This window comes from Anser brachyrhynchus, assembly GCF_964034855.1.
Source record: "Anser brachyrhynchus genome assembly, chromosome: 8".
NCBI classification, from domain to species: domain Eukaryota; kingdom Metazoa; phylum Chordata; class Aves; order Anseriformes; family Anatidae; genus Anser; species Anser brachyrhynchus.
In genome coordinates, this window is record NC_137702.1 from 30,600,658 (window position 1) to 30,620,348 (window position 19,691).

Here is a 19,691-nt window from a genome sequence, read left to right on the forward strand (position 1 = left end):
TTTTTTTGGTAGCCCGTTACATTACCACTAAATGCTATATATGGGGACATCACTGCTTTGATGTTGTACAGCTGCAACAAATGGAAACTAATATGGTAGAACAGTCAAGCTATGTGATTTGCGTTTGTATATACAAATATATACCCATCAATCTTACTTCTAGACTGTGTATCACTGCCACTCATCTGCCTCCTTACTGTTACTTCCATTTTCATAAAGACAATTATTTTGCACTCATATTCTGAAGAGAACAACATATATTTCGGAGGGTGTAAAAATGAAATTTTTATCCAAACTATTGTCTCTAACACCACTTACCTCAAATTCATTGCTGGCAAAGTTGTTTAATAGTGATTTGAAACAGACATCCCTCATTGGAAAAGGCAAGGACAGCATTGAACAGGAATTGCTTCAGTGGGTGATCTGGCTGGAAATGCCTCAGCCACTTTGTCCAGGGCTCTGCATGAATGGCATAGGTCTTGCATGCAGTCCCCCGGGATACTCCAGAGTTTGGGCAGGATGATAATGCAGTGTGGGGATATTTTCCCTGTTGATGCTAGAACCACAGGTTATGGGCAATACCCTAAAGTTATTACAGAGATCTCTCAGTGAACAGTGAAGGGGATTAGTCCCAGGAAAGACTTCAGAAATTGCCTTCTCTTTTTTTGTGTAATGATTCTGCTAACAGCAAAGGCATTTACAATGTTTTGTACCTGACGTAGTAGTACCTGTCACTGATAATGAACTTTTTCTTCATAGCATGTAAATTAAAAGTTTCAGAGTGATGTGAATGATTAAAAACAATCATGTATCTTGTAAAATTCTTTTTACAAAATAATAATCTCTTGGCAATTTACTCTAGTCTCTCAAGTAAGATTTGTAATGGCTCTAGATCCTTTGACAAAGCTACACTGAGTATTTATGTTTATTTAGTAATAGAGCAGACAGGTCATTTGTTATGCAAGACATCAGCAGGGACCTTTGGATGCTAACCCCATCATTCCATTTTGCAGGGCAGTTTTACTTAGAGCCTTAAGCCCGTGATTCATTTCACATCCACATTGCCCAATGAGATCATTTGGTATACGTTTGATTTACCAGCAGCATAGCAGGCGTTGTGTCTTTTAGTATCTCATATGTGTCTGTATAGATTAGAATCGTAACCTATAGTTGCAATTTATACTGAACGGTTTTATACTTCAGAATATTAAGAGTACAATATTACTGATCATGTAATGCATGTTGGCTTGCTTGTCTCTTTCAGGATGCAAGGGGCACTCACTGGTATAGAAAGAGAAACGTGGATCTGGTGGATAGAAAGGGAGGTCAGATGTTAAAAGTTAACTTGTGAAATTGTGGTGGTTTTACTGCCAAGGCAGTAGCATAGTCAGACAATGCACTAAAACCAAGCTTGTGCAAAATTATCTTTCTGTGTATGAGTGCAATAAGAATAGTATATGTTGCCTTTGCAAACAGGAAAAAGTAGTGCCTTTTTTCTCTGTCCCAAATTCTATTCCAAGCTAGAGACAAACATAGGCAAGGAGGACAGCTGACAACTTCATTGTGATCTTGACTTCTGTGCGTGTCCCATAAATTGCTCACAGGGCATGCCTCTCACCATCCAGCGAAGAAAAAGCTACTTTCTACCTAAACATTTCAGGTGAAAGCCTGGATCAGTGCACCATTGAACGTTAATTTACTCATAAGAGTGAGTCACTTGGATTACGTAGAACCAAGGGATATTAAACAGATGGAATCTCTGCCAGGCGAAGTCACAGCACCACTGCTTGCTAGGACCTGAGCTGATAAACCAAATGAGCAACAGATCCACACTTGCTGTTTCTTGTACTTGTCCATAACCAGTTTCTGCTGGCCACAGGCTGCTGGTCTGGAACAATATGAACATTTGAATGTGCTCAGTTGTAGTTATATATTTGCTTAGGCTTTTACTTCAGGGTCTAAAGGGAAACAAATTTCATTGTGTTTGGTCCTGAAAGGAGTGGTGCTGAGGAGAGATGGGTGGACAGAGCTGGTCTCCAGCCAGGTTTGTGCTGCTGGGCCAGTCAGTGCACAAGGCTCCGACAACAGCTGTTCCAGTGGTACCGTGCTCCATTACCTCCTGTTGAGGTGGTTTTTAATAAGACATTAACTGAGAGGTGGCGCAATCAAAAGGCAGTTCCATTTTAAATATGGATATAGCTGGACTGCGTTTCCTGCTTTTCACACCTGTAAAATAAGATAGCAGCAGAAGGGAGAGTTTAGCGTTGAGCTTTGGAAGGGAGGGAAGCGTGCCTGCTCCCAGTTCAAGCAGCAGGACTGAAGCAATATGTGGAGACAGGTCGGCTCACTGCTGTGTTTTTTCCGGGAGTGAGAGTTTGAGTCACCTGGTCTACTGCCCTGCCACTTCTCTGGTGCTGAGAAGAGGGCAAGTGTCATTTAAACCAGTGATTCAGAGGCAGCCTGGTATGGTGCTAAAAACCTCTCTCTGTGGTGTAGAAATTGTCCTGGCTGATGGGGCACTGGGACCTTTTATCTCGACTTTGTTCAACCCCTTTTAAAAGGCAACAAAGCTTTCTGCATTGATTCACAGAAGATACTATAAGCCTAAAAGCCAAATATCCCCATCTGATGTACAGCTTAAGAAATTTTGAAGTTCGGAATGCTTTGGAATTTGCCAAAAACATGACAGAACTATTTCTGTTGGTTTTGTATGCATTAATGTGTGAAAGTCTCTTGTTCCAGGAAAGGCCCGTAAAAATAAGAACCTGCCTTTATCACAGTGAAATCAGTGAAAGGCATGTCTTTGGGTAATTATTTGCACCATTGGGCACCAGAGTCATAAGGCTCCTACAGAGGAGAAGGGTCATCTGAAACCACTAGCAAATTCAGTTTCTAAGTCTTCTCATTTCAGATAACGTTTTTCTTTAGTGCAGTGATTTACATTCTTTTTTAAAAAAACTGCATTTTGCCTTCAGTTCTGGAACCTACGTGGCTTCCCATGGAAGGCAAACAGTGCAATGCACGTAGAGTTAGGATTGATCCCTGAGTTGTGTGATATCATCTTCTGCACATTTTTATATTATTGCAGTTCATAACACTGCACCATAAGATGGAAAACAGTAAAAACCATTTTATTTATAAGGTTATTACAGGTATCCTCCAGTGTATCTTGCGTATACATCCTGTCAAAATATTTCAGGATTTTGACAACAGTGCCTGAACTTGTTTCAAGTGACATGACATGGCTTTTAACTGTTGTTTGTGGGTTTTTCGTTGCGTTTTTTTTTTTTTTTTTTTTACAATTTTACTACTTTCAAGAATAGCTAATAAAAGTCTTACCTGTGCACTAAAATAATAGAGAATTCCGTGTTGAACAAAAACCCTTAAATAAGCACCAGTTGAGTTTTGCAGTTAAATAGCCTATACTGGAAATTATTGATATTCTCCATAATTACTCCTGGGTTAAAAAAAAAAAAACAAAAAAAACTTGAAGTCTGTAGAATGAATAACAGGCCTAATTAATGCCCACATTATTTCTGCAGAGAAACAGATTTTGTGTAATCTAAATGCACTACATAGAATATGTTCTTATGTTTAGGTTATAGTTTGTCCTTATTTTTTCCTTGTGTGGCTATAGTGTATGGTGTTTTACAGTGTGAAGTATGCCTTTCTTTAAAATTGCGAGTTGTATTATCATTTCTGAAATGTGAAAAACAGTTATATATTTCCTGTATTTTCAAATGTTGATGCCAATTGTGATCTGAGGTATATTTTCTTATTGAAAGAGCGTTTATGTGTTTGTGCATGTTCACACCTTCATGTTCTAAGGTAGGTAGCTATTTCATTGTTGTGCTTATTACATGTGTATGTAAACGTAGGTATTATCAGCAGAACTGGTTTTAGTTTTTAGCATAAAAGCTGAATCAGAAGCTGAAAACACTGACACATCTGGAATTTATGAGCATTTCCAGGGAATGACAGTTAATGGTAGTCAAGTGACCCTGTCGCTCTTCAGTGGTGGATTAGGGTTTAGCTCATAAAAATGTGTTCAAAGAAAAGTCAGGGATATTTTACTCACTTGTTGTCAGTTTAGTAGGGTATCTCTGTGGGTTTAAATCTGAGCTGATATCCACAAGGTAGTCTAGAAAAATCCATTTAAATAATCAGACTATTCTCTGCTATTGGTAGTTCTGTGCCTACAGATCAGGGATCATTTCTTTGCATGTTTATAAAGATATATTGCTCTCCGTGTTTTTAAAGCCGCCTGGCCTCTGAGTACCGTTGAGTGGCAAATATTAATTAGCAGAAGGGGAGCATTGTTCTGCTCCATGCCTGGCAATGGTTGCCCATACTAGTATCTGCTTAGTGTATCTGCTTATGGTTGCCCATACTAGGTCTGTTTAGCGGATACTGTGTGCTGAGACACCTTCACTGGAGCCAAATTCTTCTCAGCAGTATCCAGGGAAAGGATAAGCAGCAATAGACATAAATTGGAAAACAGGAAATTCCATTTAAATATAAGAAAAATCTGTAAGGGTGATTGAACACTAGACCAAATTCCCCTGAGAGGTTGTGGAGTCTCTATCTTTGGAGATATTCAAAACCCAACTGGATACAGTCCTGGGTAGCCTTGTCTAGTTGACCCTTCTCTGAGCTGGGAGGTTGGACTTCACAATCTCTAAAGAAGCCTTGTAACCTCAGCGAGTCTGTAGTTCTCTGATTTGTTTGACTGGGGCATAAATGGCTATGTCTGTGCTTCCCAAACAGGGCAGGCTGGGAAATACCCAGTGTCTGCAGGCAAAGGCCTGCATGCTCAGCAGCAGAGTCCTGAAAGATGCACAGTGGGGCTGGGTGTACAGGCTTGCTTCTGAAAAGCCTTCAGATCTGGTCTAAGGGCTGCCATTAGAAAACCTGGCGTAACCAATGTTACTGAGTCCTTTTTTTCCTGAACTGCACTGGTGGCTATCATGACATAAGATCGAGCAGCCAATTAACATCCTGAATTCCTATAGTTCTTTGTCAGTGAAGTTTCAGTTAGGGTCATCTGATAATCAGTAAGTCCAAAAAGCTTGCTAACTTCTTGTGCTCCTCTGCCAGGATGTTGCTGATAACTGTATTTACGTTTCACAGGTGTGCAGTGCAATCCAGAATCAAGATTTCACTGTTATTGATGACTACTGCACTGGACTGCGAGCTCTTCTTTACCTGAAAAGCATTGAGGAACTCAAAGACTGGAATGGACAGAGTCCTGCAACCATGCGCCATCAGAAAGGAAAACCAATACCTAGAATTGCTGATCTGACAGGAAAGGTATGTTGTTTCATTGCCATTCCTCTATAACGTTATGTCTATGCAATTCTATCTTCGTTGTATGATAACTACCTTGGTTAACCACTGCTGCTGTCACAACTAGTCACCAAGTCTTTTTTTTTTTCCTGCAGGGTATTAGCAAATATCTGAGGGCAGCTTGAGCAGACAAACTTGAAATGACTGGATATGCAATAACCTTTTTATTGTAAATATGATGTCTCCACTTTGTTTATAACAGCATGTCTTTTTTTTAAAGTGTAGGATGTAAAATTGCAATTGCATTGGAACTGCTTGTTTTAATGCAACAACTCAATTCAGATTGATACTAGTACTGTGCCAGAAGTGCCAGGGTGTTCCGCCCATAGTGCAACATTCAGGAGATATGAAAGCCATCTAGCACTGGACTTGACCAGCTGAGACAGCTTGTGTCACAACCACGCTGCTGGTTGGAATGCTAGAGCAGATAGCAGTGGTTCTACTGCCATCGTACCTGAGTATCTCATGGTCTTTCACGTGTACCGATTCCCATACCCTATGCAAGGGAAAGTTCCAGGTGAGGAACAGCAACACTGAATAATAAATTCCACAAGGTCATTTAAACCTAGAAAGTGTGGTGGAATAGGAATGTAAACTACGGTCTCTCTGAAATCCTGACCTCTGGACTGTCTCTCCTCTCTGCTCTAGTAGTTCCCTACTACAAAAACGTCTGTGGAGATTTTTCCAGATGCAGTAGATTGCAGCTGCCCCAATACTGCACACCCCTACACTAGGACACCTGCTGATCCATGCTGAGAAGCAGGGAGGTGTAACCGGCTTCCTACTGATGCCCTGCTGCCTACTGCTCTCAGCAAAATACCTGCACAGCAGGGAGGCAGAGCTTTTGTTTCTGGTTACTAGAGGGGATCACTTTGAAGACTGATTTCAGTTATACTTCGTGCCTATTGATTATCCTTCTAAAAATCTGATACAACACTGTTGAAAATGTTGTAAAAAGTAAAGAATTACAAAAGAATAGGATTTGGAGTGTCAAACACCTCCAAATCTCTGCTTATCATTGCTGATGACTGGAGTTGGATTTAGAAGGAGATTAGAGATTCCTGTATTATTGTTCTCTGTGGAGCTCTGAAAATTATAACATTACCTTTCAGGAGAAAAGACAATCCCATTCCTAAAGCTCTAAATAATACACTGCTTAAAAATAAAACAAGATATAAGCAGTTTCATTTTCATCTACTTATGTTAAGCAGTTAAACCAGTCTCAAAGGGTTGTATTCAAACTTCCTGTCTTTAACACCTGTGGAAACGTACACAGCATTTTCAATTCACGTGACAGAGATTTTTTGCAATTCTTCTTTAAAGCTGCATTCAGTGTTCTTTGTATTATCTTTTTATTTTACTAAACAGACAACCATTGTCAAAGATGTTTCTCATGTCCTTTTGATTGAGAAAAAAAATTACAAGTCTTAGTCTTTTCCGCTTGTCACTACATCAATAATTAAATTTAAAAAGGTAGTGTGAAAAGATGCTTTAAGGGAACATTTAATAATTCAAAGGAATCTTAACTTGAAACAGGTCACATGAAAAAGAATGGAAAACAAAGCCCTATGTAATCATGTCTGGCTGGGTCTGTTAGACATTTAAAAGTAGCAAGACGTACAGAATATAAGTAATTGTGTATTTGATTGCCTTTAGCACAGAATTATATCATTGTATCGATGCTACTAAATAATAAAATATAAAGTTAACCAGGCTGCACCATTGATAAGGTAGTGATATGTTTTAGACCAAAGCTCAGGATGACTGTTCAGGAATGTACATTCAAGGGAAAAGGAAGAAAAATAATACAACATGGGTAAAGGGAAATACAATGATAAATGATCCTACTAGGAGCAATCAAATACAAAGGCTTGATAACATTAATATTTACAATACCATAATTAGCAAGACTGTGCCTCAGCAGTGTTATTAGTGTAACTAATTATGTTATCATAAACTATGTTAGCAATACTATAGGAATCAGTATTCTTACCTTTATAAATTATTATCAATATTGGATTTCCTGTACTTGTGCCTAGCAAATTCAGTTAAGTACTGCAGTTTCATCTAGATTTAAACACAAGTATCTAGCATGCTTGGCAGCAAGTAATAACACACACTCTTGATTCTCTTTCTAAAATAAATTCACTGAAAAGGATGTCCTCACTCTTTATTTGGAAAAGAGGAGGTAGCCTACTGATGTGATGTGTATATTCTCATTGATAAAAGTAATTCATGTCCGTATCTTATACATAGACTAAAATGTGACAGCCAAAATCCTTCATTGCAATTTTTAAAACCTTCCAAGTTTTTTAAAAAAACTTCCTCATTACTGTAAGGTGAAATACAGTTTTTTCAGTAAGACCCCATGAGAAACTAAACAGCAAATACTGATGAAGTTTTGCATTTAAAAAAGTGAAGATGCTAATTTAAAAAAAATCTAATTTAGTTGCAGTAAATGTAAAAATAGAAGGGAATGATTCTCAATTTGGTAAGTGACAGAATTCCTGTTGATTTTCATGTGGAAACATGGGGATAATTCAGGCAATTGATAATTTAATGAGAAGGAACTGCAGGACAAGAATAATTTTCAAAAGTATCAAGAACTACTTGCCTTCTGATGGTATGCAATTCATTAAGCCTTTCCTAGTCCTCAATATATTACAGAATTAGGACTGGTCCTATTCCTAGTTAAATATGTTTGTAATGTTTGTTATGTTATCTATTTTGATTCACAATGCAGTATTGAAAGTTAATGTCCATAGTTTTATATAGCAGTGCACTAGCCTTTTGATAATTCATTTCCCATCCTGGGATCAGTATCAAATAGATGCTGAGTGCACTGTTGCCACAAGAGTGACACAGTAGAGTTTTGTCATGAAATATTGTAGTATATGATGACCAGAGTCAACTAGAAGATAATTTCTTACTTCTAAACTGTTCACCTGACATCGGACTGAAGCTGTCTTGCCATGCAGACACCAGAGAAATGACAAACTGAACAGTTATCACTGTCAGTTGTTACATTTACCACAACAATTTCCTTCCTAAACACAAACAATACTAAAAATACTGTGCCAAATAGTGTGATGTGCTAAGCAGTCTATGAATAGGCATGCCTACTTTTGGCTGAAAAGGAGAATCATTTTGATCAGTTCCTGTTCATATAGCTACATTAATACAATCAATATTTTCATCCAGTAACTTCTAGTCCTTAACGAATGAGAAGAATCATAGTATTAGAAAATATCTTGGAAACTCAAGTGCTGTTTTTATGTTTTTCACTGTTTCATAATGTGTTTGTTGGTGTATAGACCCTAAATTTATCATCTTTGAGGCAGCTGGTACATATTTTCTAATAGTCTTTTCTATAATGCTAGCTTTTTCCCTGTTTGCTAATATAGTGGTTGCTGCTGCAGTCAGTACTTGCCATTGTCCCAGGATGTGACTTGTAATGCTATACTACCTGTAATATCAGTGAGATTCCCACTTAGAAATGCTAACCTCAGTCATGGCTTCTAGTCACTGGGTGATTCTGTTTTCCTTAGCTCCACCAATTTTATTCATTCTTTACTAGGGTTGTAGCCTTTCTCCATAACCACTCCGAAGACAGTCCTTACATAGATGCTGCATCAGACTCACAAAGGTGGACAGAGCCAGTCTTCAGGGCTTTCTTTCTCATTGCTTTTCTGATAGCTTATTTAGATTTATTTTTTTCTGTGGGAGGAACTGAATTTTGAAACTTTGACACAGATGACTGTTATTAATACCACCTCTGAATCACCTTTCTATTAAATGCACGAAATAAACCTTGTCAGCTTGTCTCAGCTATAATCTCAGTTTGCAAATCTAGGCACTGAGGTGAGAGAGTGGCAAGGTAATGATGACACCACACTGCTTTCTCACTGAACACCCTCAAGGAAGAACTTTTGTAAAAGGACACTTACCTCAGCATGAATGTAGACTGAGATCAAGTACATGATGCAACGAGGCGGACAGTTAAGATGTACGGCATGCTCTTACAACCCAAAATTATTAGGGTGGCTGCATAAGAGAGAGGGAGAGCGCAGTTAGTATCCTTATAATCCCAAATTAACTGAATTGTGTTTTAGAATCATGTTTCTGAGTTTCTTGGGAAGATATATCAACAGGAGTGATAAAGATAACTGTGTTCTCACCAGGCGTCCAGACAAGGTACAGTATTCCCCAGAGGTGCAATTTGATCTCCCCTGCATAGTCACTCTCTCACCTTGTTTGTTTATTACAGGAATCTTTTATTAGTTGCTCACAGATCTTACTCCAGGGAGCTGAAGTGATTATGTCCAAGAAATACACTGGTGTCAGCTGATGGTAACAGAAGTGGTATAGTGTGTTTCTGTATAAACTTCCACCTAATGTCAGCTATAAAAATCATACTTAACATAGTGGCCTCTATACATGCCAGGTAGTTAAACATTAGAAATATGGCAATTTATGGGTTTATAAGAAGAGGTAAATATGCATAGATACATAATAGATCACTTCCAGCACCAGAAGTTTTGGAAAAAAAAATAGACATTTGTTTCATCATGTCTAGAGGCTAAAAAAATATATAATAATAATAATAATAATAATAATAAAGTAATAATTTAGGTGTCTGGATTTCAGAAATATCCAAAACCTGAAGCAAACTCTTTTTCATAGTGAATCCACATCAACTGTTAGGATGGTGCTGTAATGAAAATCTTGCAGCCGTATCTGATAAACACACATCAATAGACAGTTTCTCCAGCAAAGAGAACGATCCTGAACATGCGCTATCCTGTGTATGAACTTCATTGAAAATTCTCCGTACTGAAATTTAGCAAAGTGCTGGTTTTGTTCTCGAATGCATGGACTTCCTGTTAAGACTAAAATGTGCACTCACTTTGAGTATTTATGGGTACTAGAAGCTGATTCTTCTGAGTAGTACCAACCTGCTACATTCTAACTTGATTGTAGTCAAATCTAAATGGCGTTTTATATGGCAGAGAAAAAAATATCTTGCAAAACCTTGAAGATTTCATATGAAATACTAAATTAGCTCTGCTATCAAATGAATAAAATGTGAACCATCAGCTGTGTAAGTACACTGATGCCATGCATGCACCACATTTTGGCTGCTTTCAGATTCTTCAAGGCCTATGACTACCTTCACTGAGCAGAGGTTTTCACCCCTCATGTTTGGAAGTGCTCCTTGTGGACTGCTGTTTGGGAAGGCAAGGCTTTCCAGTATGGTAAAGAACTGTCCTCATTTCCAGCACTGTGCATTTGCTAGAAATGCAGAAATGTCATCAAATGGTGGTTTAGAGATCACATTAAAAATGATCATTAGTGAAGAAATCTTTCTTCCCTTACTCCCATTGCCAATTCTGAAAAAGAGTAAGAGAGGGAAAAAAAAGATGGATTTTACGTGAATCTCCCAGTGTTTGCAAGCCAAAAGCAATCTCTGGCCCAAACAATATGTGAATAAAGAACCTCTCTAACGTTATTTTTTTTCTTAACGGGTCTATTATGGAAGTTTATGTTGTGATTATCTACAGTGTTGTTTCTTAGGAAGACCACAGTTTGTTATATAAAATGTATCTTCCCTAACAGTGAAGCCATTTGCAGTAGAAACGGATAAAAGAAAAGGAACTAGGATTATTAAGGTGGATGCAAGTAGTTTAATCTTTGTGGGTTTTATATGTACTGTATGCTAAATTTGCTTTAAGCACTGAGTTTAAAGTTTGATATTCACAGCCAGTAAATGTGGCTATTAAGAAACAATGTATTCACATTAACTCCTTGGCTGTGGTGGTTTTAGTGTGTTCACTGCTGGCAACCGACATCAAGCCAGGAAAATCCAACTCTTGATGCAAAAGGATTTTTAAAAAAACAGGCACTGCCAAAAATACATAATTCTTTTTTTGTACTCTGCAGTTTGTTTTACTTAGGAAGACGGCCTGGTCATACCCTGAAGCATGCATTCATTACAGTGATCTTTGACTGGCAGATGCAGAGTAATAAGATGCATATTTTAGTGCTTATTATAATACCCTGTCCAAAAACAACTTGACAAATTTGTGATTTCGACAGTATCTCATTTTGCTGGCTGCAGTGCTCTGTGATTGCCTGGTCCACGTGGCTTCCAGATTATGCATACCACCAATACTGCTCATTAAAATGGCCACAGTTCACCAGTTTCGGTAGCTTGGAACGAACTTGGAATGAATTATTATACAACAAAGAGGCTGCTGTCATGCAGAACAAAAGACAAGCAAAAGAGAGCTTTGGCTTAATGAGGCTAAGTGAGTGTCTCCCCTGCATCACCAGCTACTTGACGGCCTTTGAGCATGGATTTTTTTCTCCACAGGCCAAAACCTTTGGTCTATTATTTTGTGTTTATGCACCTTGAGGCTAATATACATTTTAATATGCTGCACATGGAGAAAAAAATCAGCCATTAGATTAGAACATGTGCACTCCCTGTTAAGTTAATGACAGCCGAACATAGAGATAAATTTAGGTTTTCATATTTAATTATAGCACAGTGCAGTACGTTTAGCAAGGATAAATTGCACTATTATTATGCTTCATTTTTTTTGACATCTTTTCATATTAACCATGCGCACTTACCCCCACTTCCTCCCCAGTGTCACACATAATGTCTCTGTGCATCATCCTTCTCTAACACCATTAATTTTTTATTCCATACTGTTGTGTATGTATTGTTGTATTTGTTACTTAGGGTTAGCGTGCTAGCTGGTTAAAAACTTCAAAACAGCCCGCATGTTAGGTGATCTACGTAAGCAATAGGGACAGAAAAGGCACAGAAGGAATTGGCTGACATGGCCAGACATGGCTTCTCACATCTGCTGTCAGAGCAGGGCTTCCCTGCCCTTCCTCCTGGATGCTTTCAGTGCAGTGTGCCCTGTCTGTGGCTGCAGGGTGGGAGCCCCTTTCTCAACCAGCTAAATTAGAAAAGCCAGAGAAATAATGCATGAAAGTTTTAATTAGTTCTGCAGAATTATATAGTTGGATAGTATTAATATGGACAACAGTGAAGAATTAGCATTGTTTTTGTGTATAGGAACTAAAAGAGAGCTAAGGTTGCTAGGTGGCATGTGCATTTGTTGGGGCTTTGAACATGCATAGCCTCCATTTCTCATAGCTGTCACTCCAAGAATGGCATCAGGATTTAGGCCAGACTTCAGCCTTGTAGAAGATGATACGAAAGTAGAGGTAAGATGGCGCACAGTTCAGCCTTTACGTGTCCTTATCAAGTTTTAATGGGAATGTTTGACAATTTCTGTGCTACCATGGATTTGGTGGTGATGTTGGATCATTTGTCACTACCTGAGAGATTTGATTTCAACTCAGGGCTGAGCTATTCAGGTTGCTGTGGCTTGTGAAAAAATGTTTGCCTGCTTCACAAAATTAAGGAAATACCGCTATTTTCCAAAGTGGATTAGAGCAGGTAATAACTCATAGGAAGAAGATTTTCCTACTCCTGCTGTGTGTATAAGCAAGTAGAAGATATTATGCTACAGGCTTATTCCTAGATTATTCCTTATTGGATAGTTGTTTCGTGACAAAAGACACTGTGGCTTGATGACCAGAGGGTCATGACAGGAATAATAATCACCATATGAAAGGGTGTCTGGATCTTGGTGATAAAGCATTCCTCATTGCAATCAGTCAGCACTTGCTGGTGCAAGAATTTTCCTCAATGGCAGAGATCAGCTTTTTCATATTCATTGAAAGCAAATCAGTCTCTCTCTCTCCCCTTCCCCCAGTCTCTTCCTCCAGCCTTGGGTTCAGTACCAGCTTTTACTGCCAGAGAGATTTTTCTTTGTCAGGTGAAACTACAGAGTTTGGGGATGTTTAGGACACTGCAGTACTCATGGAATTGGTATTAGTTGCAGAGCCTTTTTCTTTGTGTCGTCACTGGGTAAAGCCCTGGTCAGTAGTGACTGATATCTAATTGTCTAGAGTTCAAGCACTCAAATATCAGCAATTAATTTGTGCGTGCAAAACTGTTCTCCCTGATTTTTGCAGAATTTGATGCAATGGCATCTGTGAAAGCAAGGTTGTGCCTTTCAAAATGTAAGCTATAATTACTAGTCTGAGAACCTGATGATATGAAATTCTTTCTCTAGAATCTACCCCCGGTGAGACAAGTCATTTATTAACAATATTGTGTATTTCTAAGCAGTACTTCTAACCATCTTATTATTCATTAAGAACTGGTAAAATGCTCGATATTATCTGAGGTGTAGTCTTATGGAGATGCAGATTATATCCTACAGATATCCAGGTGGCTTAGAAACATACATGCAATGAGAAATGTCTCTTCTGCAAATACAGGTAGCAATATATTACTAGCAAAAGCTGCTTTTGTGTCCTCATTTTGTTTATGGTACTAGTCACAGATGTACTTACTGATGTGCATGTGAAGACTTGGGCTCTTAGCCTTTGAAATAAACATTGTCCCTTAAACTTCTCAGCTGAGGAAGCTGTCTACCTAGATAGCAAGCTGCTCTGTGAGCCACAATGCTCGTGTAAGGAAAGCACAAAACAAATTCTGTACAATTGGCCATAGCAGACTAAATATTATTTTTCAGACTGTTTCCCAAGAACTGTTTTATTCTTGTGCTCGTTTTGAGAGGGATTTTGTGACTTCTCAGTTAATTTTCTTGACAACTCTTAGGTGACTTAGGAGCAGATTTGGCCCTTAAGTGCAGCCCCAGGTGTAGTGACATACACAGATGTACCAGAAATGTGGAACGAGTGATTTATGGGGAGAGGCTAAAGAAGCTAAACTTTAAAGTGTCCATATGTCCTTTCTAAATGACATGTAAACATAATAGGTGAAGAACTCAGTGGTCTACAAATATTTGAGGTTTGCAATCAATTGAGAGAGAGGAATTTTATGATGTAGAGTGAGAATTCAACCAAGACTGATGAGTTGAATTTGGAAAAAAAAAAAAAAAAAAAAGAAAAAAGAAATGTTCAGGAAGAGGAGCAGAAAAATTATCCTGATTGGAAGGCAAGCCTTTTTGTAGAAATGATGGCAGTTTCATGCTGTGTTGCTGAGATTAAAGGAAGGGAGGACTTTTAAGACTTGAATGTGTGAAGTCTAGCAAAAGTCCCGCCAGGAGAAATTTCAGGTTGCCAGGAGTACGTGCTGGGCGCGTAGACCTTTCCTGTCTGATTTTCACATGCTAGTGTATAGCCCTTTCCAGCATTTCAGCCGTGCACTAAGGGCTAGCCTTGGAAGCCACTGCATCCTAGCATGTCTTTAGACAGTGGCTCAGTGTAAGCTGCTGGAGCCAACAGTATCTAACCATATGCAATTGAGATGTCCTTCTGCTTAATTATTAAGACCACACTTAAGGATCATGATTATGTCCTTTCCCACTCATTTTATTTTCAATGCAAATAAAAAGCAGTGAAAATTTTCCTGTAATCATCTGTGTTTTTGATCCAACCACATGGATGCCTCAGCTCTGAAAGAGTACTTTCTGAGTTTTTATGGACAAATGGATTAGAAATGTCTTTCTCTTTCATTGCCCATTAGCCATACATTGGCACAGACAGGGCAACTGCCCCCCGTAACTGACAGGAGATGTTGGGCACCCCATTTCTACATGTAGAGTTGAGAAAAGAGGTTTCTGCACTTGCTGACCTATCCATGCTGTACAGAATTCATTAAGGGCCTGGAACCGTGTTTGGGTTGTTCCAGGGAGCAATTACAGCCAGCCTGTAATCTGCAGCTCCGGAGCACGTTGGAGCTCTGTAATAGTTCGAAGGGGCCTAGCAAGAATTTTATTGATTTCTTGGGATCTCATTCAGGCTGATTGCGCTTGGGTACTCTGATGGTTGATGTTTAAGAACACCTACCCTAGCTATTATTAAGAAGGTGGGTCTAATCCTCATGTCGGTAAGACCTTGTTTGCCCTTCATTCAACTGAGCAGATAAGTTTTAATGAAATAGCTCCCTTTTATTTTTTATGCCACATCTCTGTTTTTGATTGCTACATTTGGAACTATCCAATGTAAGTCAATGCATAACCCATATCTTGGTCAGGATATATCATGTCATGTATTTGTTCCTTCATTAATCATTTTGTCCATTTCCAGTTTGACTGCTTGGAATAATTAATGCATTTGTTGCTATTACTGTGTAGTTTTTCTTCCAAGTTGCTGATTTATTTATACATACAAGCTATAAAATACTGTATTATTTTATACAGTATGCCTGGATTCATGAGAAACCCGGAAGCTTATCACTGAAATACTGCATGTGTTTTTTTTTTTTTTTTACATCTTTCAAGACCAGACCTTGCAGTTGAGTTTAAAGTAGTTGAATTCTATAACCTATCTATTATAATTTTATTTATGTATATTACTTATCATTACATCATAGTACATTGCATACTAGATGCTAATCATTACTTAATATTTCCTGAATAGTTGTGTTCGCATTTAAAATATTAAAGATATGCCAAAAGGCATTCTTTCAAATTCCAGACTAAAAATTTAATCCAGACTCACCAGCATTTTCTCACTGCCTTTACTGAGCCTTCTTTCAAATGCTGAGCACTCCTGACATTTTGGAGTGTCCATTTAAAAAATTTCCATTTGTAAATTGAAAACCAGAAAGCTCATCAAAAACCACAAAGCTCTATAAGCACAAATATATCTACATGTTCTCTTTTGCTCAAAATGTATCACTAAACTACAAACAACTCACATGTCATTAACATTAGCATAAATGACATTCTGAAGCCTCTAAACATACCTGTTATAGCAGGAGCACCAGGAATCCTTTGGCAACTGTAGCACGAATGTGGTTTTCATAATCAACATTTATAAAAGAGCATCCAGCAGGAGTGAGCATGGTCTTTAGGGGCTGCTGCTCAGGGTGGTAAACAGCAAATTTAATTAATGTCTCACGGTCCAGAATTCCCGTCTTTCTCTTCACAACAAAATCATAATCATTTTTTTGATAGACTCCAGCCATTTTAATAGCAAGTTTGTCAAAGCTTGGTTTTTGACCTACAGTACTTGCTCTGGGGGTGGACGTCTATGCCTGCTGCTGGATTTTGGCCATAATTACCAGGATAAAGCAGATGGGGGAGAAGGTGTTTACATTTTTCCATAGGACTTAATTTATTTCTCTGTTGTTTATCACTGAGGTATTTTAGTCTACGGGGTGTGAATTGTTTGTAAAGTTATTTATAACAACATTGAGTGATGAACTTACAGTCTGAAAGGCTTGAAAGTCTGCCTCCATTTAGAAAACAAAACAAAACAACAAAAACAATAACATTTCCTTCTCATCCACTTTGAACGTTTGTTTTAGAAACCCAGGACTGAGTATTGTGATCAGCCACATTTAAGCCCATCTAGCTCAAAGACAAGTAATTCTCTGCTGTTAGGTCCTATCCCAGCTGACTGATGTTCGTTTAGAAAGTGGAATTGGATCAAGATATGACAAACGGTTCTTGAGATGCACCTAGGTATGTTGAATATTTACTTCCACATCTCTAGTGGAATTAATGTTAGTTCAGTTAAAATTAATTTTGAATTCATTCAAGGCTAGCTTTGCACAATTAGCCAGCTTCTACTGTGAAAGGGACTGTGTCACAACATAACTTGCTTTCAGTTTCAAGTGTTGAGAGATTGTGCAGTGTTATCGGTCCAATACAAGATACTTCTATAGTCCAATGTCCAAGATAATTCTCTTGCAATGAAAACTTGGAGAATCAAGAATTAGATAGGTAGCAGTGGATACATCAGAACCTCAGCTCATAACCATAGTCAACTCTCCACGTCTCAGTCCCACAAGGGTAATTTAATTTTCTTCCTGTCTTGCAGCTCATAAACATGCTTCTCTTCACAACACACACCATATGCCATTGGAAAAGGGCTGTAAAGTTTTATAGATATATTTGAGGGTATTATAAAAGGATAATAAAGTAAAAATAATGCAAAGAAATAGAAATTATTGAACAAGTGAATTAAAATATTAGGCTGGGATAGTTTCATTGCATTTGGTTTCTACTTGGTTGTTACAGTCATAAAGAGGTAGAATTCTTTTTTAGAGTTAAGAAAACTAAGAAGAAATTTGATTCTAACAGTAATTGTAAAAATTTGTGTAAACAAATAATTTTAGCACATTGCTGAAGACTATTTAGTTTTAGCTAAATCAGTATAAACTGATTTCTGTTTTATTTATTTATTTTGAAACATTTTAAATGGTTTTGGGGAAATAGTTCTATAATGCTATCCATTTTCCTGTTTAGAAGTGAATATTATATAAAATGATCATCTTGAAGGTGAAGAGGGACAGTAGGTCAGTCTGCAGACTTGAGAGGCGTAGTTTACATACTTTTTCCTAGACAGAACTTCAGCAACTCAAAATTTCCATTCCAAAGTGTGTGTTTTTCCTTCCAAAATAAGCTGACAGCTTATACTAGACATTTGAACTCTTTTCATGGAAAGAGTCTCCCATAAACAGTTGCAAAGAAATACAAAATATTTCAGGGTTTCTCTCCCACTATGGGCCCATTTTGCCTTGAAATCTTCTGTCATGAAGCCTGGTAACTCTCATGTCCAGGTCCTGACTACTGCATGTAAAGTGTGCTGTAAAAGAGACTGTCTGGGGATGAAAATCTTGTAGTGTTTGTCTGGGCTTAAGTTTTGGAGGAATCTTTGAAAAATAACTTGTAGCTGGAACCAGTTGTTAAGTGAGCTTGGCCAAAGAGTTCAATTTTATTTGTGCCCCTGATAGCTTGTATGTACACAAGAACAGTAAGGCTTTAAGTAGGCTACTGTAAATTTTACTGTGATTAATGATTGTATCTAAAATTATTCTTTTCCCCTTATCACAGCACTCAGAAACTTCAGATAAATGCTGGAACCTACTTCACTTTGTCTCACTACAGGGGTATGTTCTTTTCCACAACTTACAAAAAAAATAAAAAAAGGGAGAAGACATATATATGTCCTACAAGACATATAAAGAATACGGCATGAAACTCAGAGTATCTGTATCTGGTTTTCAGGGGGGATGCTTGAAATGAATTAGACTATTTTCCAGGGAAAACTTATGGCACACTGCTTGCGTATAAATTAACAACAATGAAAGTGGTAAATTAAAATTGCGACATCGATTTCATTTTTAGCTCTGCTTTGCATTTATATAGAAAGATTTATTACTGTGATTTACCTTCCACTAAGAGGTAAAAGAAAAGAAAGCATAAAGTAGCAGTGGTTGTAATTATCTCCTAAAAAACTTCAGCTTGCAGAAAATGCTGCAGCAGGTCTGCTCAGAAGCATAAGTTACTGAAAGCACACAAGGCCCGTTGTCCCTCCATTTTCTAGGCTGGATTCCCAGCATTTTCCAACATGGCAGTTCAGCTGCAAGGTTCAGCACATATTGAAGGGAAGACCCATCTGCTATCTCAGATCAAGTACTGACCTCCACTTTTTCTGTTTGTTTGTTTGTTTGTCTGGTTGGTTGGTTGGTTTTGGTTTGGTTCGGCTTGGTTTGGTTTTTTTTCTCTGCATCCTAGGATGTGCTGAAAACCTGGAGTGGTTGTGGCGTGGAAGCCCTAGATCGACTGTCCCAGGACAGAATAACAAACCAGGTCTTGGCTCTTTTCTTCAGCACAGTCAGTACCAAAGATCCTTTGCTTCTTACATGCTAGCTTAAACCCCCCCAGTGAGGGCTATACTCCACGACTCCATTCATTTCTTGTGCTTGTTGGATTTTCAGCAATGCTCTTTCTATAATACAGCTGCCTAAGATGACTGAGGTGGTTTAGGGGCATGTCCTAAACTGTGGAACAAGCTCCCACAGGATTTAAGAATCAATTAGTGCCTTTGCCTTTCACCTTGAGTGTAAAAGGCACTTTTTCAACTTTGTCTTATCTCTGCAGAAGTATATCTGCACTGCTGCTTGCTTTTCTTTTTACAGGAAGGAAATTAGTAAAATCTTACCAAAACAAAACAGCCTGCCCTGTACCCAAAGAATGAGAATGAGTGAGCAGGTGAGCCATGCAAGATAGGTGGAGTTCATTAGTTAGCAGACATTGCTGGGATATTTTAATGATGAAGGAGGCATAAAACCTTTGCAAGAGAAGACAACAGTATGAAGCAAGTGTCCATTTTATCTCATTTCTTTTGTCTTCTGAAACAGAAACAGAGTCATGAGAGGCAGGCTCAAGAAACCTAATTAAATACTGAAAGGAAATTAAAATTAGTTCCCAGTTCTGTTGCGGAGACTGATTTTGTGCATACTCAATTTGTATTATTTTCAGAGAAAAAGTAAGACG

At 38.2% G+C, this 19,691-nt stretch overlaps 1 protein-coding gene across 6 annotated transcripts in view; it reads left to right on the forward strand.

The window, feature by feature from the left end:
* The window catches only part of DPYD (dihydropyrimidine dehydrogenase), a 352,451-nt gene that overhangs the window by 301,724 nt on the left and 31,036 nt on the right, over nucleotides 1–19,691 (forward strand). For all 6 annotated transcript variants that reach the window (XM_080603522.1, XM_080603523.1, XM_080603524.1 and 3 more), the window contains one exon: nucleotides 5,131–5,310. In XM_080603522.1, coding sequence (XP_080459648.1) covers nucleotides 5,131–5,310 — 180 coding nt within the window. The remainder of the gene's footprint in view (nucleotides 1–5,130; nucleotides 5,311–19,691) is intronic.